The following is a 27597-nucleotide window of genomic DNA, read 5'->3' on the forward strand; positions in this document are numbered from 1 at the left end:
TGAATGTCTATTCTCCAACCCCGCACCCCACCTACTCAGTAAAATACACTTTTTGGGCAGAAAATAAAATATGTCAGCGAGACGGACATTATTTGTATTTACTCTACAGTGCCCTCTACAGATCTGGGGGATTTGAACTTACCATTAACCAAAATGTAGAGGGCACTGTGGAGTAAATACAAATAATGTCCGTCTCGCTGACATATTCTATTTTCTGCCCAAAAAGTGTATTTTACAGAGTAGGTGGGGTGCGTTTAGGCGTGCGGGGTTGGAGAATAGACATTCAACAACACAAAACAGTCTTTGCTTCGGTGAGTAGCGAAATGGTTTTGTTTATTTTCACTACTCTTGAACGCTGGCAGGGCAGTGGAATTCCTTGTACATGCGCAGAGCGAGGGGTCTTCCAGAGCGTTAGAGGGAACTCACTAACGCTCTGAACCAGAGCTATGTCCCTGTTATAATGTGTTCCCCAGGTTATGAACAATGTTGTGTCCCTGTTATAATGTGTTCCCCTCAACTATTTATAATGTTATGAACAATGTTGTGTCCCTGTTATAATGTGTTCCCCTCAACTATTTATAATGGTATGAACAATGTTGTGTCCCTGTTATAATGTGTTCCCCATGTTATGAACAATATTGTGTCCCTGTTATAATGTGTTCCCCCAAAGCATTCATAATCTAAACACATTTCTCAGGCAGATTAAACTGTGAAGTTATTTATAAAAAGTGATTTAATAGAAATATTGAAAATATTGTTTTTCAGTTTAAAATTCAAAGTATAAAACTATATATCTTCCCTTCACTGATAGTTACAGACCTGTAAGGGTCCATTTGGTTCTATTAGTACTCTTATAGTTACAGACCTGTAAGGGTCCATTTGGTTCTATTAGTACTCTTATAGTTACAGACCTGTAAGGGTCCATTTGGTTCCATTAGTACTCTTATAGTTACAGACCTGTAAGGGTTCATTTGGTTCTATTAGTACTCTTATAGTTACAGACCTGTTAAGGTCCATTTGGTTCTATTAGTACTCTTATAGTTACAGACCTGTAAGGGTCCATTTGGTTCTATTAGTACTCTTATAGTTACAGACCTGTAAGGGTCCATTTGGTTCCATTAGTACTCTTATAGTTACAGACCTGTAAGGGTCCATTTGGTTCTATTAGTACTCTTATAGTTACAGACCTGTTAAGGTCCATTTGGTTCCATTAGTACTCTTATAGTTACAGACCTGTAAGGGTCCATTTGGTTCTATTAGTACTCTTATAGTTACAGACCTGTAAGGGTCCATTTGGTTCCATTAGTACTCTTATAGTTACAGACCTGTAAGGGTTCATTTGGTTCTATTAGTACTCTTATAGTTACAGACCTGTTAAGGTCCATTTGGTTCTATTAGTACTCTTATAGTTACAGACCTGTAAGGGTCCATTTGGTTCTATTAGTACTCTTATAGTTACAGACCTGTAAGGGTTCATTTGGTTCTATTAGTACTCTTATAGTTACAGACCTGTAAGGGTTCATTTGGTTCTATTAGTACTCTTATAGTTACAGACCTGTAAGGGTTCATTTGGTTCTATTAGTACTCTTATAGTTACAGACCTGTTAAGGTCCATTTGGTTCTATTAGTACTCTTATAGTTACAGACCTGTAAGGGTTCATTTGGTTCTATTAGTACTCTTATAGTTACAGACCTGTAAGGGTCCATTTGGTTCCATTAGTACTCTTATAGTTACAGACCTGTAAGGGTTCATTTGGTTCTATTAGTACTCTTATAGTTACAGACCTGTAAGGGTTCATTTGGTTCTATTAGTACTCTTATAGTTACAGACCTGTAAGGGTTCATTTGGTTCTATCAGTACTCTTATAGTTACAGACCTGTTAAGGTCCATTATGATCACTTTGGGTTCTGTTTGTGTGAAACAACATGAATGTTTTCTTTTCTTTTTTCATTTCATTTCATTTTATTGTTTGTTTGTTTATTCTCTCAGCTGTCAATCATCATGGAGGGTAAGGGTAAAGAACAGAAGCGTCATCAGCATCGTCACAGCGGACCAAAAGCAGAGAAGAAGAAGAACAGGAAACAGGAAGCTGCACCGGAGGAGAGCGATGCCCGAAAACGAAACCCTAAAGCCTTCGCTGTGCAGAGCGCTGTGCGCATGAAGAAGACCTTCCATAGGTAATATATATTTACATATATATATAATATGACATGAAGAAGACCTTCCATAGGTAATATATATTTATATATATATATAATATGACATGAAGAAGACCTTCCATAGGTAATATATATTTATATATATATATAATATGACATGAAGAAGACCTTCCATAGGTAATATATATTTACATATATATATAATATGACATGAAGAAGACCTTCCATAGGTAATATATATTTACATATATATATAATATGACATGAAGAAGACCTTCCATAGGTAATATATATTTATATATATATATAATATGACATGAAGAAGACCTTCCATAGGTAATATATATTTACATATATATATAATATGACATGAAGAAGACCTTCCATAGGTAATATATATTTACATATATATATATAATATGACATGAAGAAGACCTTCCATAGGTAATATATATTTACATATATATATAATATGACATGAAGAAGACCTTCCATAGGTAATATATATTTATATATATATATAATATGACATGAAGAAGACCTTCCATAGGTAATATATATTTATATATATATATAATATGACATGAAGAAGACCTTCCATAGGTAATATATATTTATATATATATATAATATGACATGAAGAAGACCTTCCATAGGTAATATATATTTACATATATATATAATATGACATGAAGAAGACCTTCCATAGGTAATATATATTTACATATATATATAATATGACATGAAGAAGACCTTCCATAGGTAATATATATTTATATATCACAGTGTGTCAAAAATACGACGCGTTGTGTGTTTGTAGATCTGTTGTGTGTTTGTAGATCTGTTGTTGTGTGTTTGTAGATCTGTGTTTTCAAGCGAGACCGTCGTATGACGACGTCATTTGAGAGTGTCAGTGAGTCAGCGTTGCCAAGTCTCGTGAGAGAAATAAGCCAACCGACCTCCAAAAAAAGCCCAAAACAAGCCAAATCTTCTTGTCCAAAACTTGCGGTAAATAAGCAGACTTGGCAACGCTGGTAGTACCACAGCAATGCGTTATCATACACTTCTGTTCATACACCTTAACTTTTCTCTAACTTACTTGTCTGCAAATGTGATACTGGAGGTTTTAGAAACATTTGAAACGGCACAGACATGATGAGGTTAGGGCAGGGCACAGACATGATGAGGTTAGGGCAGGGCACAGACATGATGAGGTCAGGGCAGGGCACAGACATGATGAGTTCCAGGCAGGGCACAGACATGATGAGGTCAGGGCAGGGCACAGACATGATGAGGTTAGGTGTGGAAATAATCTATGATTATGAAAGATAATCGTGGATTATTATTAATGATATAGTAATGTACTTTGTCATCTGTCCTGTGGGAGAATACATGTCCCTTTAAGTTGAGTCTAGCAGGCCAGATTAGACCCCCTGGTGAGGTAGCTGCTTCAAAGGGCCCCTCGCATACCAAGCGGGGGAAGGTTGTGAGATAAGAGCCTTTGGTTGACTGAGCAGGGCCAGAGCTAGCCGGCCCTTGTGTGATGTGTAACAAGAGACAGGACCAAGCGCAAAGCCTTGTGGGTAACCAGAACTTCCTGTTGCTTAAAGATCTGCCCTAAAGGCGGACCTTATGTGTGGTTGATATAATAGGCTGCCTGAGCACAGGATTTTAGATTCAGAAGGAACAGTGCCGTGGGTTACCTGAAATATGGGTTTTAAGTAACTTACCGAGATCCTACAAGAGAGTGAGAGACCAATAGTTTTATTACCTAACCACAACTACCGGTGCCTAAAGTGCTAACCTTTGCTAACTGGTAACTAAGTTTTAGACTAGATTATGTTTGTAATGTTTGTATAGTAAATAAAAAACCATCAAAGACACCAGGTATGAGTAATGTGCTTACAACTCTCTCCACTCTTCTTGAACCCTTTCAATGGGTCTAGCGATTGTAGCTTAGCTGCATCAAACGCAGAAAGTGCGATTTGCTACAAAATTGAACAGTAATAAAACTAATGGAGTCCCCGGAGGGGACAACCTAGAGTTTTAAGCAGCTTAACCGTGTTATACAGAGGGTATAACACAGTATTAAACTATGCTGGCCTTTAATAAGGCCTTCAGAGTTGTGTATCGGAGGAGGCATATTTGAGTTTTAAGCGTTGAACTACGCAGTTATTAAACTCTAAGTTCAAGCGGCCTTTAATAAGGCCTTTGTGTATACAGAGGTATAACACAGTACTAGTTTGTCTGAGAGGGACAACTAGGTATAAGTATAATTACAAAGTCATAATATAAGGCCTGGTATGGGACAGGTTTAAATAGGCTCACAGAACTAACGCTGGCTTAATGAACCAGTGCTAGTTGTGTGAACAAAGGGGACAAAGGGCCTCAACTAACACAAACTGAAGGAAGTCATCTGTCCACGGAGGCGAAGGGAGATACACGGAGCCGGCGGCCTACACGACGCTAGGACCGAGGCAGTAATACCGTACGGGCCCGAGGAACCACCGGGAAGAGACTCGCTATCAGGTTGCTATGAACAAAGCCCCACAGTTCTGCGAAGACCGTGGAGGACAAAGAGACTGTAGATTGTGAAACGCTGCGTGCTAAGAATAAGGAGCTGAGGGAGAAGCTAGAAGCTAACCACAGGTTATGTAGCTAGGCTACCGTTAAAAGTTTGATTAGCGTACCAATAAGGGGGTTTAGAAAGCTAACAGTCCTGAGAGCTACACTTAGCGTCGCTAGCTCACAGTGCTAACAGATCTATTGTCTAGCATGAAGTGCTAGCTGCTAGCCAACTGCCACTGCTGCCCCTGAGCTGAGTGGTGGGGGAGTAAAAATTAGCATTGTCTTTGTTCACTACAAGACAGTGCTAAGCTAACCGCCAACTTCTAACACGCCTTGAGAGGAGAAGTAGTTAGGTTTGGTTAATAATCTAATCATAGATGCTTGCTTTAAGCTGATTAGCCAACCTTTAAAATAGTATTCATGGTTTAACTAGGCTTTATGAGAGACCAGCCACTGCAATATAGCTAAAAATTAGACTAAATGACAGTGATTAGGAGGGGATCTTATAATGGGAGTTAAAGGCCATTGTTTACTGATAAGGGGTGGGGGAGGTTTTCTACCACTAGTGTAATACCATGTTCAACCAGACTTTATGATAGACTAAAACTGTGAGCAACTAGATGATTAGTTACGATAGCAGTGGATTAAGTCATCATTGTGGGTTAAATGCTATTATTTACTTTGGTAGAGCTAAATAAATCCTGCCAGTATTAATTAACAAAATAACTAAATGTGAATAGACCATTAACAGGCTTCTTGCATAGAATGCTACAGGGTGAGTGCTATTACAGGTTAAACACAGTGTTAATTAATTATTGTTGTTATTAGCTAAAGGCTGAACAACACTACTACTTGCTAAAAATAACTGACGATTGCTTTCACGGCCTATTGAATTAAGACTAACTGAAAAGCCTAAACCTAAAGTCCTATAGCCAAGAAGGCGAGGTAAAAAAGGGGAATATGGCAGGATTAGCTGATTTGATGGAAGGGGTGAAGGCAGCAGAGTCAGACTTTGGGTGGGAAGCAGAGTTGGCTGAGGACCAGATGTCGTACCTTTGGCTCCAATTATCAAAGCCAGAGCTAGCCACGAAGAGAGAGAATCTGAGGACGGTTTTTACCAGACTCTATGAGATTACAGGTGATTATATCACCGCGCTAGTAGAAAGTGGCAGCGACACCCATGAGGTTTACAAGATGATAGAAGCTTGTGTACAGAGGTTTGTAGAAACAGACCAGAAATTTGAGACCTACTTTTGGTCCCACCATGTGGAAAAGCAAATGCACGATCTGGTCCAGGAATTAGTGCGAGCTTTAGATGAGGCTGAGAAAATCAGCTCACTGGCCGTGTCCAGCACAGCGCAAAATAAGAAGGGGCGTGTGTTATCTAGGAGACTCGGTTATCTTGAGGAAGCAGTGCTGGGGTGGAAAGGCCATATCTCTGAGCTTAAGGAAACAGAGATGTGCAATAAATACCAGCAGCTGAGGGAAAGAAAGGTAGCCCAGTTGACCAAGTGGTCAAAAGCCAGATTGCGTGAATCCCCTGCTGTGAGTGTAGAGCAAATGTCTAACCCAGCAGCAGTCCCGGTCGTAACTGGAGAGGGGGTTGGAGTCACCAGTCCTACAGATGAGCCGGCCGCTGCAGTGGGGGGTTGGAATGTAATTCCCACTGGCCAAGCCGCTGGACAAGCAGCCATTGATGGCACCACTCCAGGGGGGAACGCAGGGTCCTGCCCTCCAGGGGGGAACGCAGGGTCCTGCCCGGGGGTCCCATTCTACGCTGCAGAGGGGGGTGAGAAAATTACTCCCACTGTACAAGCAGCCATCGCTGAGAAGAAAGTCCGTCCAGGGGGCCATCCGGAGGGAGTGGCATCAGAGGTCGAACCAGGCGTTGCTGTTCCTGCAGACGAAGCTGCGAACGCAGAGACCCCACTCTACGCTGCAGAGGGAGGTGAGAAAGTTACTCCCACTGTGCAAGCGGCTGAACCAGAAGCTGCTACTGCTCCAGAAGACGACGCTGAGACGGTTCCAGAGGGAGTCAACGTCGCAGAGGAGTCGGCGGCCGAGGAGGGAGTGCCATCGGAGGTCGAACCAGCTCCTGGAGACAAGGCCACGGGTGACGTGGTGGTCGAGGCGGAGGCGTCAATCGTGACAGTCACGGAGGAGGACCCACTCAACGCAGAGGGATACCATCCACCAGAGGCCGCAGGAGAGGCGCCGGCGAGGGCGTCAGAGGACGTCGTCACCGAACCAATCAACGCAGAGGGATGCCAGCCACTGGATGTTGCAACTGGGAATGCTGCACCAGGAGAGGCGCTGGCGTGGGCGTCAGAGGACGTCTACACTGACTCACTCATCACGGAGGAGGTCCAGGGAGTAACTGCGGAGAGCCAGCCACTGGTTGTCGCTACTGGAGAAGCTGCACCAGGAGAGGCACCGTCGGAGGTGTCAGCCACAACAGCTGTCATGGAGGACCGTCCAGAGGGCGCCGCTACGACGGACGTCGACACCAGCCCACTCAAGATGGAGGGGAAGCACACCACTACGCCAGGGCGGAGAGCCATGGCCAGCCAGCTGGGTGGTCCTACGGAGCCTCGGGGTAACCAAGGTGGCAGGCTACCTGCTGAAAGCGGCTCTGAGCCTCCAGTTCACAACGGTGGCAGGAGGCAAACCTTGGTTTGCAGACCAATCAAGGTAAAATTATGCGGTGGCAGGCTACCAGCTGAAAGTGGCGTTTCCTCTGAGCCTCCAGTTCACAACGGTGGCAGGAGGCAAACCTTGGTTTGCAGGCCAGTCGAGGTGAAATTATGCGAATGTGCGAACTGCACACCTCCTGACCTCTTGAAAAAATGCGAGTGTGAAATATGCAAGCCTCCTGACCTCTTCGCTCCAGTCCGGTGGGTCATGAGGAAATTGCGGAAGGAAAATAGAGGCGGGGTGCTACGTCAGGTCACTTCAGTTCTTACCGCCAGGATCCAGGCAGAGAGAATGCTTCGTCCTGGTGGGGCTGGAATAATTAGAAAAAAGAAGGTAAAGATAAAAGATAAGCCTTCCTCACCCTCTGCGGAGGGAGCAACCAGCTCTTTCTTGGCAACAGCTGAGAAGAGGCCCCAGGAGGGAGCTGCTAAAAAAGCAGTCCCACTGGCGGCCGTGACACTGGCGAACGAACTGACACTTGCGCTGCCACCCTCAGAGTAAGGGGGCAGTGCGGACGAGAAGCGAAAAGATGCCAGCGCGGTGTCTAAAAAATCGAAATGTCTTATTTGAGCGACTGTTTACATAGGAATTTCGACATATTTTGTAAATGAATGTATCATTTCTAGGTTTGCAATATACCACAGAAGAAAAACTTAACGCATAATGAAATGTATTAAGCTACTTGTAACTTCCAAAACTATGCCACTAAGTTCAAAATGCAACATAAGTTGGGAGGTTCTTCCGCACAACAACAATTATTCTCTACTGATGTTTGACTCATGGTATGAGCAATCAGACCTGTTTGAATTATTATTTGTTGATTGTCTAAAAAGCATTTAGGATGTGTGCTTGAGGTTAAAGTTAAAATTACTTAAGGTGAAATTGTAGATCAACTATTTTGATAATCTTTGGGTGTCAAACAAATGGGCCTTGGAGGGTTCATGCTTGAATATAGATAATAACTACAATTAAAGTTAATTGTCCTGGGATTTAGGAAAAATCTCAGGGATAAACTAGTGAAAAAGAATTGTTGCTAAATTAAATTGGTCATGATTTACTATGAAGTAAAGTCAGTTTGAGATCTAATATTAGCCACAATGTCCAAAAAGTATTTCAAACAAATTGAGAACATTAAGTTGAACTGTTAATTGTTTCAAAATATGGGTTTGGAGCCACTGAGAGACAATGTGTGTTGAAAATGTAACCTGTATGAGTATGGGATCAAAGCAGTTTACAGAGAGCCATACTAAATAATTGTTTTACCGAGCCGTTATCTAAAGAGCCAAAAAGCTCACGAGGAATGTTTTGTGTGTGTCCTGGATCCTAGATCAGACACACAGGTGGCAGGTGTGGAAATAATCTATGATTATGAAAGATAATCGTGGATTATTATTAATGATATAGTAATGTACTTTGTCATCTGTCCTGTGGGAGAATACATGTCCCTTTAAGTTGAGTCTAGCAGGCCAGATTAGACCCCCTGGTGAGGTAGCTGCTTCAAAGGGCCCCTCGCATACCAAGCGGGGGAAGGTTGTGAGATAAGAGCCTTTGGTTGACTGAGCAGGGCCAGAGCTAGCCGGCCCTTGTGTGATGTGTAACAAGAGACAGGACCAAGCGCAAAGCCTTGTGGGTAACCAGAACTTCCTGTTGCTTAAAGATCTGCCCTAAAGGCGGACCTTATGTGTGGTTGATATAATAGGCTGCCTGAGCACAGGATTTTAGATTCAGAAGGAACAGTGCCGTGGGTTACCTGAAATATGGGTTTTAAGTAACTTACCGAGATCCTACAAGAGAGTGAGAGACCAATAGTTTTATTACCTAACCACAACTACCGGTGCCTAAAGTGCTAACCTTTGCTAACTGGTAACTAAGTTTTAGACTAGATTATGTTTGTAATGTTTGTATAGTAAATAAAAAACCATCAAAGACACCAGGTATGAGTAATGTGCTTACAACTCTCTCCACTCTTCTTGAACCCTTTCAATGGGTCTAGCGATTGTAGCTTAGCTGCATCAAACGCAGAAAGTGCGATTTGCTACAAAATTGAACATTAGGGCAGGGCACAGACATGATGAGGTTAGGGCAGGGCACAGACATGATGAGGTTAGGGCAGGGCACAGACATGATGAGTTCCAGGCAGGGCACAGACATGATGAGTTCCAGGCAGGGCACAGACAGCAGTAACGTTATGTTTTAGCAGTAAGTACCGAGACGATTTCACAAAAAGTCATTACAAAACACACAGTACCGCATGTGACGATTACTGCCATCTGCTGGCCCCGACAGTTTAAAAAGTACATCCGGGCAACCGGGCCCCCTCAATATCAGTCACTAGAAGCAGAGACGTGTGTTTTAATGAGTCTAACGTTCATTAGAAGGACAATATCAGTCACTAGAAGCAGAGACGTGTGTTTTAATGAGTCTAACGTTCATTAGAAGGACAATATCAGTCACCAGTAGGGATGGAGCTCGTTAATTTTTATTGATAATGAGCACCTTATCGAACCTGCTTATCGAACCGAGCTTTTATCGAGCCCACTATCGATCTTTTTCTATTATTAAGAAAAAAGACGTGAGGCGAAAAATTCTGAACAGAACCGGTATCTTTTTTTATTGGCCAGTTGTGACAGTGAGTTTGTGGCTGACCACTATCTAAAATTAAATGAAGATGACAAAAGTAAAAAATATTTTTGCCTATCATTAAAACAACCATTCATATAATGTGCAATAAGTGTTAAATGGCTTTATATTATGAATAGTACTGTAATAATTACTATAAAATCTCCATGTCTCTTCAACTTTTTATAAACAAAAAATGCATAGTTATTTTTTCTATTCTTTTTTCTTTGTTTTAACCAAAATATATCACGTGTACTACATTTTACTAGGGCATTCAAATACAGTACTTTTCTAACAGACAGAAGGCAAGTGACCTTTTTACTTTTGGAAAATAATATTGAAGAAACGGTTAATGTGTGTACTGTCACTTTAAAAGCGCAATGTATACTTCATCGTACGACGGTGTCACGCACCAAACATGGCCGATCTCCAAGCTCACACTGCGTCTGTTCGCACCACGTTGTGAGCTTGTAGATCTGCCATTTTCGGCAACGATAGACTGAGGGACGGACAGCGCTGTTTGGCACAACTTGCAGCTATCAATACACTTTTAGACCAACATGTTTGTGCCAGCGTGGGTGATTAGATTTATTTCTTGATCGCCTCTTGTTTTGATAGTTTAGACATGACGTCATGGGCCGCTACACTCGATAACAGGCTCGACAAGCCTAAAGCTTATCGAAAACCGGGTCTCGATAAATTCATGCCCGGGTATATAATGGACCCGGTTTTCGAGCTCCATCCCTAGTCACCAGAAGCAGAAACGTGTGTTTTAATGAGTCTAACGTTCATTAGAAGGACAATATCAGTCACTAGAAGCAGAGACGTGTGTTTTAATGAGTCTAACATTCATTAGAAGGACAATATCAGTCACTAGAAGCAGAGACGTGTGTTTTAATGAGTCTAACATTCATTAGAAGGACAATATCAGTCACTAGAAGCAGAGACGTGTGTTTTAATGAGTCTAACGTTCATTAGAAGGACAATATCAGTCACTAGAAGCAGAGACGTGTGTTTTAATGAGTCTAACATTCATTAGAAGGACAATATCAGTCACTAGAAGCAGAGACGTGTGTTTTAATGAGTCTAACATTCATTAGAAGGACAATATCAGTCACCAGAAGCAGAGACGTGTGTTTTAATGAGTCTAACGTTCATTAGAAGGACAATATCAGTCACCAGAAGCAGAGACGTGTGTTTTAATGAGTCTAACGTTCATTAGAAGGACAATATCAGTCACCAGAAGCAGAGACGTGTGTTTTAATGAGTCTAACGTTCATTAGAAGGACAATATCAGTCACTAGAAGCAGAGACGTGTGTTTTAATGAGTCTAACGTTCATTAGAAGGACAATATCAGTCACTAGAAGCAGAGACGTCTGTTTTAATGAGTCTAACGTTCATTAGAAGGACAATATCAGTCACTAGAAGCAGAGACGTGTGTTTTAATGAGTCTAACGTTCATTAGAAGGACAATATCAGTCACCAGAAGCAGAGATGTGTGTTTTAATGAGTCTAACGTTCATTAGAAGGACAATATCAGTCACCAGAAGCAGAGACGTGTGTTTTAATGAGTCTAACATTCATTAGAAAAGCGTTTCACGGCAGGCGGACCTTTTTTGGGCCGTGAAGGAAAGCTAGGTGTGCCGTGTAAAATTTCGAATGAAAAAGAAAGAAATCAAGCCCCTCCCCCCAGAACAATAGATGTGTCGTGGGTTGCTGCTGCCTTGAGCCATTGGCTCGTCCTCTGTTAAAAGTGTTTTATGAGGGTCTATCTATCTAAACATATAGATCTCAAGACATTATATGAAGTTAAATCTATTTAAAAGTGTTTTATGAGGGTCTATCTATCTAAACACAGATCTCAGGACATTATATTATGTTAAATCTATTTAAAAGTGTTTTATGAGGGTCTATCTATCTAAACATATAGATCTCAGGACACTATATGAAGTTAAATCTATTTAAAAGTGTTTTATGAGGGTCTATCTATCTAAACATATAGATCTCAGGACACTATATGAAGTTAAATCTATTTAAAAGTGTTTTATGAGGGTCTATCTATCTAAACACAGATCTCAGGACATTATATTATGTTAAATCTATTTAAAAGTGTTTTATGAGGGTCTATCTATCTAAACATATAGATCTCAGGACACTATATGAAGTTAAATCTATTTAAAAGTGTTTTATGAGGGTCTATCTATCTAAACACAGATCTCAGGACATCAAGGCCAAGAAGCACCACATCCCTCTGGTGGACCGCAGTCCGTTGGAGCCCCCCCCCATCGTGGTGGTGGTGGTGGGACCCCCCAGGGTGGGGAAGACCACCCTGATCCGCTGCCTGATCAGAAACTTCACCCGACAGAAGCTGGGAGACATGTGTGGACCAATCACTATCGTCTCTGGTAAGATGGACACTTGCGTGGACCAATCACTATCATTGTTTATCTGGTATCCTAGGAGACAGATGCTAGGTTCATTGTTTACCTGGTATCCTAGGAGACAGATGCTAGGTTCATTGTTTACCTGGTATCCTAGGAGACAGATGCTAGGTTCATTGTTTACCTGGTATCCTAGGAGACAGATGCTAGGTTCATTGTTTACCAGGTATCCTAGGAGACAGATGCTAGGTTCATTGCCTGTTTCACAAAAGCAGAATTGGGGGTTAAGCCTGGATTGAACAGATATCCTGGCTTAATTTAACCAGGATTATCCATGAATGGGTTTCATGAAAGCTGAATTATCTTGACAGATTAACTTAACCAGTTCTTCACCCTGGCTGAGTTTATCCATGATTCGGTTTCACGAAAGAAAATTGAAGCAATCCTCCTTTAGTTACCATGGAAATAAAGCTGTGAAGAAACAGTCAAGCTTTATTAATCCAGTGCCTTGTTCTTCAATGACTCCAATGGTAAACCATGATCTAATGTCCTGTATGTTTTTGAATGGGTGACAAACACAAAGCTGTATTTCTGAGATCTTCTTTGTGTTAACCCATTTAGACCTGAGATCTTCTTTGTGTTAACCCATAGAGGCCCATTCTAAAAACACCTTCTAAATCCTGTCTGACGTTTTCTGAAAAACTTCAAATATTTATTCAAAAATTACAACAAATGTATGTTGTTATACTGTATAGTGTACATGGCAACAGGAACCCCAAATGGGTTAAAATAGCTAAAATCCAAGCTCACAATGCGGCCACATTGTGAGCTTGTAGATTGGCTATTTTAGCTATTTTTGAAAGGTAACATTTTGAAGATTTAAAAAAGAGAGTCACCAGGGTTAAAGCACGTTTATGCTTTACGTAATGATGAGTTATTGATTCTTGTTCTTGTTCCTCAGGTAAGAAGAGACGTCTGACATTCATCGAATGCAGCAACGACATCAACACCATGATTGACCTGGCCAAGGTCGCTGATCTGGTGAGTTTAATCATAATAAATATTCCAACCCTTCACACTCAGATCAGCTAACACAGGGAAGCTGTTAGAACCTTCTCTAAAACACCCTGGACAACGCTCCACATGTCCTGGACTCTTCTCTCTTCTCTAAAACACCCTGGACAACGCTCCACATGTCCTGGACTCTTCTCTCTTCTCTAAAACACCCTGGACAACGCTCCACACGTCCTAGACTCTTCTCTCTTCTCTAAAACACCCTGGACAACGCTCCACATGTCCTGGACTCTTCTCTCTTCTCTAAAACACCCTGGACAACGCTCCACATGTCCTGGACTCTTCTCTCTTCTCTAAAACACTCTGGACAACGCTCCACACGTCCTAGACTCTTCTCTCTTCTCTAAAACACCCTGGACAACGCTCCACATGTCCTGGACTCTTCTCTCTTCTCTAAAACACCCTGGACAACGCTCCACACGTCCTAGACTCTTCTCTCTTCTCTAAAACACCCTGGACAACGCTCCACACGTCCTAGACTCTTCTCTCTTCTCTAAAACACTCTGGACAACGCCCCACACGTCCTAGACTCTTCTCTAAAACACTCTGGACAACACTCCACACGTCCTAGACTCTTCTCTCTTCTCTAAAACACTCTGGACAACACTCCACACGTCCTAGACTCTTCTCTTCTCTTCTCTAAAACACCCTGGACAACGCTCCACATGTCCTGGACTCTTCTCTCTTCTCTAAAACACCCTGGACAACGCTCCACACGTCCTAGACTCTTCTCTCTTCTCTAAAACACCCTGGACAACGCCCCACACGTCCTAGACTCTTCTCTCTTCTCTAAAACACTCTGGACAACACTCCACACGTCCTAGACTCTTCTCTCTTCTCTAAAACACTCTGGACAACGCTCCACACGTCCTAGACTCTTCTCTTCTCTTCTCTAAAACACCCTGGACAACGCCCCACACGTCCTAGACTCTTCTCTCTTCTCTAAAACACTCTGGACAACGCTCCACACGTCCTAGACTCTTCTCTCTTCTCTAAAACACTCTGGACAACGCTCCACACGTCCTAAACTCTTCTCTCTTCTCTAAAACACCCTGGACAACGCTCCACACGTCCTAGACTCTTCTCTCTTCTCTAAAACACCCTGGACAACGCTCCACACGTCCTAGACTCTTCTCTCTTCTCTAAAACACCCTGGACAACGCCCCACACGTCCTAGACTCTTCTCTCTTCTCTAAAACACCCTGGACAACGCTCCACACGTCCTAGACTCTTCTCTCTTCTCTAAAACACCCTGGACAACGCCCCACACGTCCTAGACTCTTCTCTTCTCTTCTCTAAAACACCCTGGACAACGCCCCACACGTCCTAGACTCTTCTCTCTTCTCTAAAACACTCTGGACAACGCTCCACACGTCCTAGACTCTTCTCTCTTCTCTAAAACACCCTGGACAACGCTCCACACGTCCTAGACTCTTCTCTCTTCTCTAAAACACCCTGGACAACGCTCCACACGTCCTAGACTCTTCTCTCTTCTCTAAAACACCCTGGACAACGCTCCACATGTCCTGGACTCTTCTCTCTTCTCTAAAACACCCTGGACAACGCTCCACACGTCCTAGACTCTTCTCTCTTCTCTAAAACACCCTGGACAACGCCCCACACGTCCTAGACTCTTCTCTCTTCTCTAAAACACTCTGGACAACACTCCACACGTCCTAGACTCTTCTCTCTTCTCTAAAACACTCTGGACAACACTCCACACGTCCTAGACTCTTCTCTTCTCTTCTCTAAAACACCCTGGACAACGCTCCACATGTCCTGGACTCTTCTCTCTTCTCTAAAACACCCTGGACAACGCTCCACACGTGCTAGACTCTTCTCTCTTCTCTAAAACACCCTGGACAACGCCCCACACGTCCTAGACTCTTCTCTCTTCTCTAAAACACTCTGGACAACACTCCACACGTCCTAGACTCTTCTCTCTTCTCTAAAACACTCTGGACAACGCTCCACATGTCCTAGACTCTTCTCTTCTCTTCTCTAAAACACCCTGGACAACGCCCCACACGTCCTAGACTCTTCTCTCTTCTCTAAAACACTCTGGACAACGCTCCACACGTCCTAGACTCTTCTCTCTTCTCTAAAACACTCTGGACAACGCTCCACACGTCCTAAACTCTTCTCTCTTCTCTAAAACACCCTGGACAACGCTCCACACGTCCTAGACTCTTCTCTCTTCTCTAAAACACCCTGGACAACGCTCCACACGTCCTAGACTCTTCTCTCTTCTCTAAAACACCCTGGACAACGCCCCACACGTCCTAGACTCTTCTCTCTTCTCTAAAACACCCTGGACAACGCTCCACACGTCCTAGACTCTTCTCTCTTCTCTAAAACACCCTGGACAACGCCCCACACGTCCTAGACTCTTCTCTTCTCTTCTCTAAAACACCCTGGACAACGCCCCACACGTCCTAGACTCTTCTCTCTTCTCTAAAACACTCTGGACAACGCTCCACACGTCCTAGACTCTTCTCTCTTCTCTAAAACACCCTGGACAACGCTCCACACGTCCTAGACTCTTCTCTCTTCTCTAAAACACCCTGGACAACGCTCCACACGTCCTAGACTCTTCTCTCTTCTCTAAAACACCCTGGACAACGCTCCACACGTCCTAGACTCTTCTCTCTTCTCTAAAACACCCTGGACAACGCTCCACACGTCCTACACTCTTCTCTCTTCTCTAAAACACCCTGGACAACGCTCCACACGTCCTACACTCTTCTCTCTTCTCTAAAACACCCTGGATAACGCTCCACACGTCCTAGACTCTTCTCTCTTCTCTAAAACACCCTGGACAACGCTCCACACGTCCTAGACTCTTCTCTCTTCTCTAAAACACCCTGGACAACGCTCCACACGTCCTAGACTCTTCTCTCTTCTCTAAAACACCCTGGACAACGCTCCACACGTCCTAGACTCTTCTCTCTTCTCTAAAACACCCTGGATAACGCTCCACACGTCCTAGACTCTTCTCTCTTCTCTAAAACACCCTGGACAACGCTCCACACGTCCTAGACTCTTCTCTCTTCTCTAAAACACCCTGGACAACGCTCCACACGTCCTAGACTCTTCTCTCTTCTCTAAAACACCCTGGACAACGCTCCACACGTCCTAGACTCTTCTCTCTTCTCTAAAACACCCTGGACAACGCTCCACACGTCCTACACTCTTCTCTCTTCTCTAAAACACCCTGGACAACGCTCCACACGTCCTACACTCTTCTCTCTTCTCTAAAACACCCTGGATAACGCTCCACACGTCCTAGACTCTTCTCTCTTCTCTAAAACACCCTGGACAACGCTCCACACGTCCTAGACTCTTCTCTCTTCTCTAAAACACCCTGGACAACGCTCCACACGTCCTAGACTCTTCTCTCTTCTCTAAAACACCCTGGACAACGCTCCACACGTCCTAGACTCTTCTCTCTTCTCTAAAACACCCTGGATAACGCTCCACACGTCCTAGACTCTTCTCTCTTCTCTAAAACACCCTGGACAACGCTCCACACGTCCTAGACTCTACTCCCTTCCTGTGAATGTGTTATAATATGAATTTGTTCATAATGTTTGGTTTTAATGTGTTCAGGTTCTCATGCTGATAGATGCCAGCTTTGGTTTTGAGATGGAGACCTTTGAGTTCCTGAACATCTGCCAGGTCCATGGCTTCCCGAGGATCATGGGAGTTCTGACCCATCTGGACTCCTTCAAGAACAACAAGCAGCTTCAGAAAACCAAGAAACGACTCAAACATCGCTTCTGGACAGAGGTGTACCAGGTGGGAACAAGTGCGATGCGAGAGTGCGGTCTAGCCAACAGTGTGGAGCCTCTATATATATATATATATATATATACACACACACACACACACACACACACACACACACACACACACACACACACACACACACAGTATATAACTTATGTATACAGTATATAATTTATATATATACAGTATATCATATGTTTTAATATTATTGTTTACAGGGAGCGAAGCTGTTCTATCTGTCTGGGATGGTTCATGGAGAATACCAGAACCAGGAAGTGAAGAATCTGGGTCGTTTTATCTCTGTGATGAAGTTCAGGCCCCTGGTCTGGCAAACCAGTCACCCCTATGTACTAGCTGACCGGTAAGTTAACTATTATAACTAGTTCTACTACCTACCAGTCACCCCTATGTACTAGCTGACCGGTAAGTTAACTATTATAACTAGTTCTACTACCTACCAGTCACCCCTATGTACTAGCTGACCGGTAAGTTAACTATTATAACTAGTTCTACTACCTACCAGTCACCCCTATGTACTAGCTGACCGGTAAGTTAACTATTATAACTAGTTCTACTACTCTCTCTCTCTCTCAGTATCTAGTAATATCTCTCTATCTCTCTCTCTCTCTCTCAGTATGTAGTAATGTCTCTCTATCTCTCTCTCTCTCTCTCTCTCTCTCAGTATGGAGGACCTAACGGATCCAGAGAAGCTCCGTGTGGATCCTAAGTGTGATCGTACGGTGTGTCTGTACGGCTACCTGCGAGGGACATACATGAAAAACAAAGGACAGGTGCACATCCCAGGTACAGCCACATTGGGGCGCTAAATATTTCTTTACAGTAGAAAACCTTCTTAATGTCTATGTCAGGTGTCCAAAACTGTCCGAAAAAAGAAGCTGTGATCTAATGTATGTATTTAGTCACTTCTCTTGTTAAAGGTAAAGGTAGGGTAAGAGATATTTTTGTTAAAACAAAAAGTATTTTATTAAAAGGTTAAAGCACTATAGTCTCTCCAGCTCTTTAATAAACAGAAAATACATTTTCTGGTAGGTGTCAAAATCTCAGCCAATCAGGAGAAAGTACCCATTTTTAAGCTTCATTTTTATAGTGTTCCAGTTCCAATTTTGTCTGCTCATTTCTTAGTGTCATCACTTCCAATTTGACTTGTTTAATCTATATTCTCTATCCTGATTGGATAAAATTGGAAATGAAACTGAAACAAAAATGCATTTTCTATTTTAATAAAGAGCTGGAGAGACAAGGAGACTCCTGTTACTGAACAAACACTCTATAGCAATGAGTACTATCACAATATAGAGCTATTTAACACTGTTACTGAACAAACACTCTATAGCAATGAGTACTATCACAATATAGAGCTATTTAACACTGTTACTGAACAAACACTCTATATCAATGAGTACTATCACAATATAGATCTATTTAACACTGTTACTGAACAAACACTCTATAGCAATGATTACTATCACAATATAGATCTATTTAACACTGTTTCTGAACAAACACTCTATAGTAATGATTACTATCACAATATAGATCTATTTAACACTGTTTCTGAACAAACACTCTATAGCAATGAGTACTATCACAATATAGATCTATTTAACACTGTTACTGAACAAACACTCTATAGCAATGATTACTATCACAATATAGATCTATTTAACACTGTTACTGAACAAACACTCTAAAGCAGGGGTAACTAACCAGTCGATTACGATCTACTGGTAGATCATTAAAGCCTTCTAAGTCGATCGCGGGGTGGGCCGGGTGGCTGACGGGCAGCCATCCACAATGAATACACAGAAATTATATTACTGCATGTTTAGCAGACATACACAAACAGCACAATCCAATCGGTAAAACAGCATCGTGGGGAGAAGTAGAGCAGCCACGTCCCTCTCGTAACACACTGTTTGAATGGAGGAGTAGAGAGCGCAGCTGACATTCCTATTCCTATACTATAGAGTGTTTGTTCAGTAACAGGAGTCTCCATGTCTAATATATTACATTATGTCATGTTATATTATTACAGGTGTAGGAGACTTTGGGGTGTCAGATCTAATAATATGTCATATTTAATATATTATGTTATATTATATTATTACAGGTGTAGGAGACTTTGGGGTGTCAGATCTAATAATATGTCATATTTAATATATTATGTTATATTGTTACAGGTGTAGGAGACTTTGGGGTGTCAGATCTAATAATATGTCATATTTAATATATTATGTTATATTGTTACAGGTGTAGGAGACTTTGGGGTTTCAGATCTAATAATATGTCATGTTTAATATATTATGTTATATTATATTGTTACAGGTGTAGGAGACTTTGGGGTGTCAGATCTAATAATATGTCATATTTAATATATTATGTTATATTATATTGTTACAGGTGTAGGAGACTTTGGGGTTTCAGATCTAATAATATGTCATATTTAATATATTATGTTATATTGTTACAGGTGTAGGAGACTTTGGGGTTTCAGATCTAATAATATGTCATGTTTAATATATTATGTTATATTATATTGTTACAGGTGTAGGAGACTTTGGGGTTTCAGATCTAATAATATGTCATATTTAATATATTATGTTATATTATATTGTTACAGGTGTAGGAGACTTTGGGGTGTCAGATCTAATAATATGTCATATTTAATATATTATGTTATATTATATTGTTACAGGTGTAGGAGACTTTGGGGTTTCAGATCTAATAATATGTCATGTTTAATATATTATGTTATATTATATTGTTACAGGTGTAGGAGACTTTGGGGTGTCAGATCTAATAATATGTCATATTTAATATATTATGTTATATTATATTGTTACAGGTGTAGGAGACTTTGGGGTGTCAGATCTAATAATATGTCATATTTAATATATTATGTTATATTATATTGTTACAGGTGTAGGAGACTTTGGGGTGTCAGATCTAATAATATGTCATATTTAATATATTATGTTATATTGTTACAGGTGTAGGAGACTTTGGGGTGTCAGATCTAATAATATGTCATGTTTAATATATTATGTTATATTATTACAGGTGTAGGAGACTTTGGGGTTTCAGATCTAATAATATGTCATGTTTAATATATTATGTTATATTATTACAGGTGTAGGAGACTTTGGGGTTTCAGATCTAATAATATGTCATGTTTAATATATTATGTTATATTATATTGTTACAGGTGTAGGAGACTTTGGGGTTTCAGATCTAATAATATGTCATATTTAATATATTATGTTATATTATTACAGGTGTAGGAGACTTTGGGGTGTCAGATCTAATAATATGTCATGTTTAATATATTATGTTATATTGTTACAGGTGTAGGAGACTTTGGGGTTTCAGATCTAATAATATGTCATGTTTAATATATTATGTTATATTATTACAGGTGTAGGAGACTTTGGGGTTTCAGATCTAATAATATGTCATGTTTAATATATTATGTTATATTATATTGTTACAGGTGTAGGAGACTTTGGGGTTTCAGATCTAATAATATGTCATATTTAATATATTATGTTATATTATTACAGGTGTAGGAGACTTTGGGGTGTCAGATCTAATAATATGTCATGTTTAATATATTATGTTATATTGTTACAGGTGTAGGAGACTTTGGGGTTTCAGATCTAATAATATGTCATATTTAATATATTATGTTATATTATTACAGGTGTAGGAGACTTTGGGGTGTCAGATCTAATAATATGTCATATTTAATATATTATGTTATATTATATTATTACAGGTGTAGGAGACTTTGGGGTTTCAGATCTAATAATATGTCATATTTAATATATTATGTTATATTATATTATTACAGGTGTAGGAGACTTTGGGGTTTCAGATCTAATAATATGTCATGTTTAATATATTATGTTATATTATATTGTTACAGGTGTAGGAGACTTTGGGGTGTCAGATCTAAGCTTCCTCCCAGATCCATGTCCTCTTCCATCAGAGCAGAAGAAACGATGTCTGAACGAGAAGGAACGTCTTCTCTACGCTCCCATGTCCGGAGTGGGCGGAGTCGTCTACGACAAGGACGCCGTTTACATCGACCTGCCGACCAATAGCGGCCAAGAACAGGTAACCACATGACATCAACTCTTTGTTCTTACAGGAGCTACTATCAGCTTCCCAGAGCCTCTGGCTTATTAAGGAGACGCTTGTGATTAACCGTGTCAAACATTTTTTGGAGGTTCAATAGTACCATACCACACCATGTTACTGTACCTTTAACCTGTCAATAGTACCGTACTACACCACCTCTCATTGGTTTAGGATGATTAGTAAACTCTCCTCTCATTGGCTAGGAGGAGGTCCGTCCCACCACAGAGCTGGTTCAGTCTCTGATAGACACTCACGCTACGCTGGACGTTAAGATGGCCGCCAGCCAGGTGTCTCTGTTCACTGGCTCCTCCTCCCTCAACCCTGCTGACATCACTGGCTCCTCCCTCAACCCTGCTGACATCACTGGCTCCTCCCTCAACCCTGCTGACATCACTGGCTCCTCCCTCAACCCTGCAGACATCAACCAGCACAGCAGGTAAAGACATCAGCATAGGCCACGCCCCCTTACCATCAGCATAGACCGTGTGTGTGTGTGTGTGTGTGTGTGTGTGTGTGTGTGTGTGTGTGTGTGTGTGTGTGTGTGTGTGTGTGTGTGTGTGTGTGTGTGTGTGTGTGTGTGTGTGTGTGTACATACACATTAACCCTACTGTGATGATGAAAACATATTTATGGAATAAATACATGAATAAAATGTTATGTTAATTTGCTAATAGGGAGGCGGGACTACAGGAGAACGTGGTGTGGGATCCAGCCAATCAGAGAGAGAGAAGGAAGGTGGTCTTTGCTGAGGAGGAGGATGAAGATGGTGGAACCAGCGAGGAAGAGGAGGAGGAAGAGGAAGAGGAGGTAACTATTATTTTATTATTTATTATAATGATCCATTATGTCCAATAAATATATATTTATATACACACAACACTAGCCATAACACTAGCCATGAATGTACAGGTGGCGTAGGCTACTTGTCATTGCTCACGACACATTTGCCTCCTCGGGGCATAATTAATTCGTTACCACCACACCGGACGGGGTCACGCTTTGGCACCATTTACCGTGAGCACACCCAAACGTTTGAGTAATATCACTTGATCAATCCTTTTTTAACATTTAGTTTTAACATAAATTCAGTAATAAAAAGTAACAATAAAAAACGCAGAGCATGGACCGCGGTCGTGGCCGCGCGCCACATGTTGTACGGGCTGACACATTGTCTGTGCGAGTCAACACTGTGCGCAGTGCGCAGCGCGTCCAGATCCACTTCATTCAAATGATCACCGTCATCCACACAAGTATGTTTATAAATACCTTGTGACTGTTAAGTTATATCACCAGCCGATCAAACAATACCATTTGAAACGCAAATGATTTTGGCTGAATTGCGACGCGAGCGGCGAGCCTCTCTCTCTCACAGTGGTGTAAATGAGCCTCTCTCTCTCACAGTGGTGTAAATGAGCCTCTCTCTCTCACAGTGGTGTAAATGAGCCTCTCTCTCTCACAGTGGTGTAAATGAGCCTCTCTCTCTCACAGTGGTGTAAATGAGCCTCTCTCTCTCACAGTGGTGTAAATGAGCCTCTCTCTCTCACAGTGGTGTAAATGAATGCCCTTCTAATCTTCATCATCCTACAGCATCATCACACAAAAGCAACAATACGGTAGATCTACAAGCTCTATGAGGTTGTCCCCCGACAGAGACAATATTATGTACTGTATAGTCCCTGTCACTGCCAAGTTGAAGCTATTTCGGGGCTTCACATTTCACTATTGTTGTGAGTAGCAAAAAGAAGAACCGTCGTCCTGAAACACCTTCGCCCCAGGTCTAAACCGGCGGCCTCGGTCCGCGAAAAGAAAATGGGGCATTGTGTTTTGGGACGAGCGTTCCGTTTTCCACGCGGAATGGCTCCGTAATTCTCAGTAGACTTATCAGCCGCTGTTGCACGTACCCCCCCCCCCCCCCCCCCCTGTTTTTGTCCGTCTCTTCCTCACTCATTCGCCCCTCTCTTCTAGGCCAGTGGTTTTCAACCTTTTTCATATGAAGGTCCATTATTTATTCCACATTTAAGCCACGGATTCCACCATTGATTTAGACTCTCAGACCCAAAACTAGAATATGTTGTTATCGTTGGATAAGACTAAACAATGTGACAACTTTTTCCACCACTGCTCTCTCGAACCTGGTGATTAATCATTAACCCACAGGATTTATTAAAAAAGACAATGCCTACATAAAGGGAAACTTAGATGGCGTCTTTTGCAACATAGTAGGATAGCTGTGCATCGAGGCTCTTCCTTTACACTGATGGGGACGCATTTGGGACAAAAGAAAAAGTGATTCAGACACGCAGCAAAATACTTTTCTTTTTTCTGAGCGGTGTGCGGACGAGAGGCGCGCGGGCCCAACATTAGATAATAATAATAATAATAAACTTTATTTATATAGTGGTGGACTGTAACCTGTAAAATCCTTAGATTTAGAAGGTCCCCTAGTGGCCGTTAGCTGTAAAAATCCATTGATTAGCCGCACCGTTATATAAGCCGCAGGGTCGAAAAAAGGGAAAAAAGTCTTATAGTCTGACATTTACGGTAATTAGTTGTACATTTTTTATCCCACGATTTTGTCACCCCAAAATAAGCAAGGCCTGTGAGTGGCTAGGGGGGGGGGCAGGGCCTCTAGTTTATATACATTTATATGTATTAGTGTCATTGTGTAGCTTTGGGTTGGATTCATGTTCATGTGTTTTATATATATATATATATATATATATATATATATATATATATATATATATATAATTATAATGAGCATTAAGGAGGACCAATTATGTGAAGATAAGGATGAAAATGGATGAAGTGCTCCTTTAACTGTTGTTGTTCCCCAAGGAGGAGGAGGAAGATGAGGAGGAAGATGAGGAGGAGGAGGAGGAGGGTGATGAAGGTGACGAGGGGAAGCTGATCAAAGAGGCTCCGCCCACCAAGAAACAGAGACTGGAGGCGGAGCCAGTGGTGGAGATGCCCGCCTTCGCTGACAGTGAAGACGAGCTGGAGAGGAGTGATGAGGAGGAGGAGGAGGAGGAGGAGGATGAGGGCATTGAGGAGGAGGAGTCAGAAGATGAAGAGATGACATCACTGATGACATCACAAGATGCTGAGATTGAGGAGGGAGAAGCTGAATGTAAACAATAATAATTATTATTATAATAATAATAATAATAATAATAATAACTAGAAAAAGTGCTCCTCGGAGCACAACTCTCCGCTGTTGGGAATGTTGGGAATGTTCTATCTGTATAAGTGTCCTATCCGTCCTGTCTGTATAAGTGTCCTATCCCTCCTGTCTGTATAAGTGTCCTATCCGTCCTGTCTATGTAAGTGTCCTATCCGTCCTGTCTGTGTAAGTGTCCTATCCGTCCTGTTTGTATAAGTGTCCTATCCCTCCTGTCTGTATAAGTGTCCTATCCGTCCTGTCTATGTAAGTGTCCTATCCGTCCTGTCTGTGTAAGTGTCCTATCCGTCCTGTCTGTGTAAGTGTCTGATCCAATTGTTACAGTATCCGCCATTTCTCAACCATTTCGTGATTGTTCCTGTCTTACCTCACTCTTACCAGACTTGTGCGTCTTGTCTGTATAAGTGTCCTATCCGTCCTGTCTATGTAAGTGTCCTATCCCTCCTGTCTGTGTAAGTGTCCTATCCCTCCTGTCTGTATAAGTGTCCTATCCGTCCTGTCTGTATACTGTAAGCGTCCTATCCGTCCTGTCTGTATACTGTAAGTGTCCTATCCGTCCTGTCTGTGTAAGTGTCATATCCCTCCTGTCTATGTAAGTGTCCTATCCGTCCTGTCTGTGTAAGTGTTCTATCCGTCCTGTCTGTATAAGTGTCCTATCCGTCCTGTCTGTATAAGTGTCCTATCCGTCCTGTCTGTATAAGTGTCCTATCCGTCCTGTCTGTGTACTGTAAGTGTCCTATCCGTCTGTGTAAGTGTCATATCCCTCCTGTCTATATAAGTGTCCTATCTGTCCTATCTGCCAATTATGTATCAGCCATGCAGCCATTTCGTGATGGTTCCTGTCTTACCTCACTTTGACAGTGGCACAGACACTGTCAAAGTGATGCCATGTATTTATACAGTATTTCACCGTATTGTCACTTGTCACGTGAGGCTTGACCAATCGGTGTGTCATATTTAGAAAGTGAAAACAATACTCTCCTGCGGAGAGTAATAATCATAACTAGAAAATGTGCTCCTCGGAGCACAAGTCTCCGCCAGCAAATATTGATTAATCCTGTCTAAGCTATTTATATTACGTATTGTGATGACACCAGTGTGTCTACATAATGTATTGCTCCGCCATTTCTCAGCCATTTGGTGATTATTCCTGTCTTACCTCACTTTGAAAGAGACCAAGACTCTTTCAAAGTGACACATCTATTTATAGGCCGCTATACGTCATGCGTCTCACTAGCCAATCAGAGCACACTCTTTCAACGTATTGTCACGTGTCACGTGAGGCTTGACCAATGTTAGCTTGGCCGAGGGGGGACGGGGGACGGAAAGTGAAAACATAGTCTCCTGGCGGAGACAACTATGTCCTCTATCATACTGTACAGCTGAATTATTATGTCCTCTATCATACTTTACAGCTGAATTATTATGTCCTCTATCATACTTTACAGCTGAATTATTATGTCCTCTATCATACTGTACAGCTGAATTATTATGTCCTCTAGCATACTGTACAGCTGAATTATTATGTCCTCTATCATACTTGTCGTATGATAGAGTGAACATTATTTGGTGAATCCCTCCATCCAGAATAATGAATACATCCGTTTAATCTGCTTTCTAGCTTTAGCTAAACCTGTACACAATGTGTGTGTGTGTGTGTGTGTGTGTGTGTGTGTTCCCCTTGTCTGTATAAATGTGTAACAATGTGTTGTTTGTCCACCAGGGGGCGTACAGTGGAAAGAGGGCCTTCAGCAGAAAGCAACAGAAGCTTTTCTCCGACAGCAACAAGCCACGCCCAACCTACGGACACTGGTTTATGGAACAGGTACCCCTAAACTAACCCCCATAACCCTAACCTGTACCCCTAACCCCTAAACGAACCCCCTAACCTAAACCCCATAACCCTAACCTGTACCCCTAACCCCTAAACTAACCCCCATAACCCTAACCTGTACCCCTAACCCCTAAACTAACCCCCTAACCTAAACCCCATAACCCTAACCTGTACCCCTAACTAAACCCCATAACCCTAAACTAAACCCCATAACCCTAACCTGTACCCCTAACCCCTAAACTAAACCCCATAACCCTAAACTAACCCCCTAACTAAACCCCATAACCCTAAACTAACCCCATAACCCTAACCAACATGTTTTTCCAGAGGGCCACATTGACTTTTATAAAGTAAATGAAGGGCCGCACACTGGAAATTTGAATTGAAACTTAAAACACACAGTGCTGAATTATGTTAAACTACAATAGACTATTAACCCAGCCTGAAGGCCTGCATCCTTACTTCACAACACAATAATGTTCAGTTACAAAATGTTTTCTTACAGCTGTATGTGTCACTCTGGTGTACTCTGAGGTTGCAATACAAAGATAAACATCCACTTCAGTGCATTATCAACCTTTAAATTACAATGTATATATTGCCAGTTGTTTGATATTCACCACTTCATAGGTCACTTATGAAACACATTGCATTTATAAATATGGACCCAAGGCTGACTGTTTCACAAGTATAAACCTTTATTTAATATTTTGAGTACATACCTGCATTGCATCAAATAATTGAGACATTTGTAATATTCACGGGCACAACTTTGTACATAGGTGGCATATTCATGAATATAAACATGAATTAACTGTACTCAAATCATTTTTTGTTAAGTTATTTATTTTCTTTCTTTTCTTTTCTGAATGAAAAATTAAAAAAGCAAAACAACTTTTACTGTTCATGAAAAAACTGTTATACAGAAATACATTACATTCATTGTCTCTTCTGTTTTTGTTGTGCAACAATAAGTAATATGAGAGTGGGGTAGTTACGAATGACACTCATCATGAAAAGCTTTGCCTACCCGTTATTTAGCCTGATGGGAACAATTGGGACGGTCAGCTCTCTTTACAAGTCCATCAAAGTCTGGCGTCATTTCTGATGTTGAAATGCGCAGCACAGAGGAGAG

The 27597-nt window shown here is 41.7% G+C and overlaps 1 protein-coding gene across 2 annotated transcripts in view; it reads left to right on the forward strand.

The window, feature by feature from the left end:
* The window catches only part of bms1 (BMS1 ribosome biogenesis factor), a 53583-nt gene that overhangs the window by 1031 nt on the left and 24955 nt on the right, over window positions 1-27597 (forward strand). The window contains exons 2-12 of one of the 2 annotated variants that reach the window (XM_084081254.1): window positions 1991-2178; window positions 12257-12447; window positions 13385-13464; window positions 17107-17295; window positions 17505-17647; window positions 17969-18090; window positions 21233-21423; window positions 21651-21883; window positions 22122-22254; window positions 24286-24577; window positions 26352-26453. In XM_084081254.1, coding sequence (XP_083937380.1) covers window positions 2003-2178; window positions 12257-12447; window positions 13385-13464; window positions 17107-17295; window positions 17505-17647; window positions 17969-18090; window positions 21233-21423; window positions 21651-21883; window positions 22122-22254; window positions 24286-24577; window positions 26352-26453 — 1852 coding nt within the window. In that variant the 5' untranslated portion in view covers window positions 1991-2002. The remainder of the gene's footprint in view (window positions 1-1990; window positions 2179-12256; window positions 12448-13384; window positions 13465-17106; window positions 17296-17504; window positions 17648-17968; window positions 18091-21232; window positions 21424-21650; window positions 21884-22121; window positions 22255-24285; window positions 24578-26351; window positions 26454-27597) is intronic. The other variant, XM_084081255.1, reaches the window with a different exon arrangement.

Source organism: Gymnoscopelus microlampas, assembly GCF_963454915.1.
Source record: "Gymnoscopelus microlampas genome assembly, chromosome: 2".
NCBI lineage: Eukaryota > Metazoa > Chordata > Actinopteri > Myctophiformes > Myctophidae > Gymnoscopelus > Gymnoscopelus microlampas.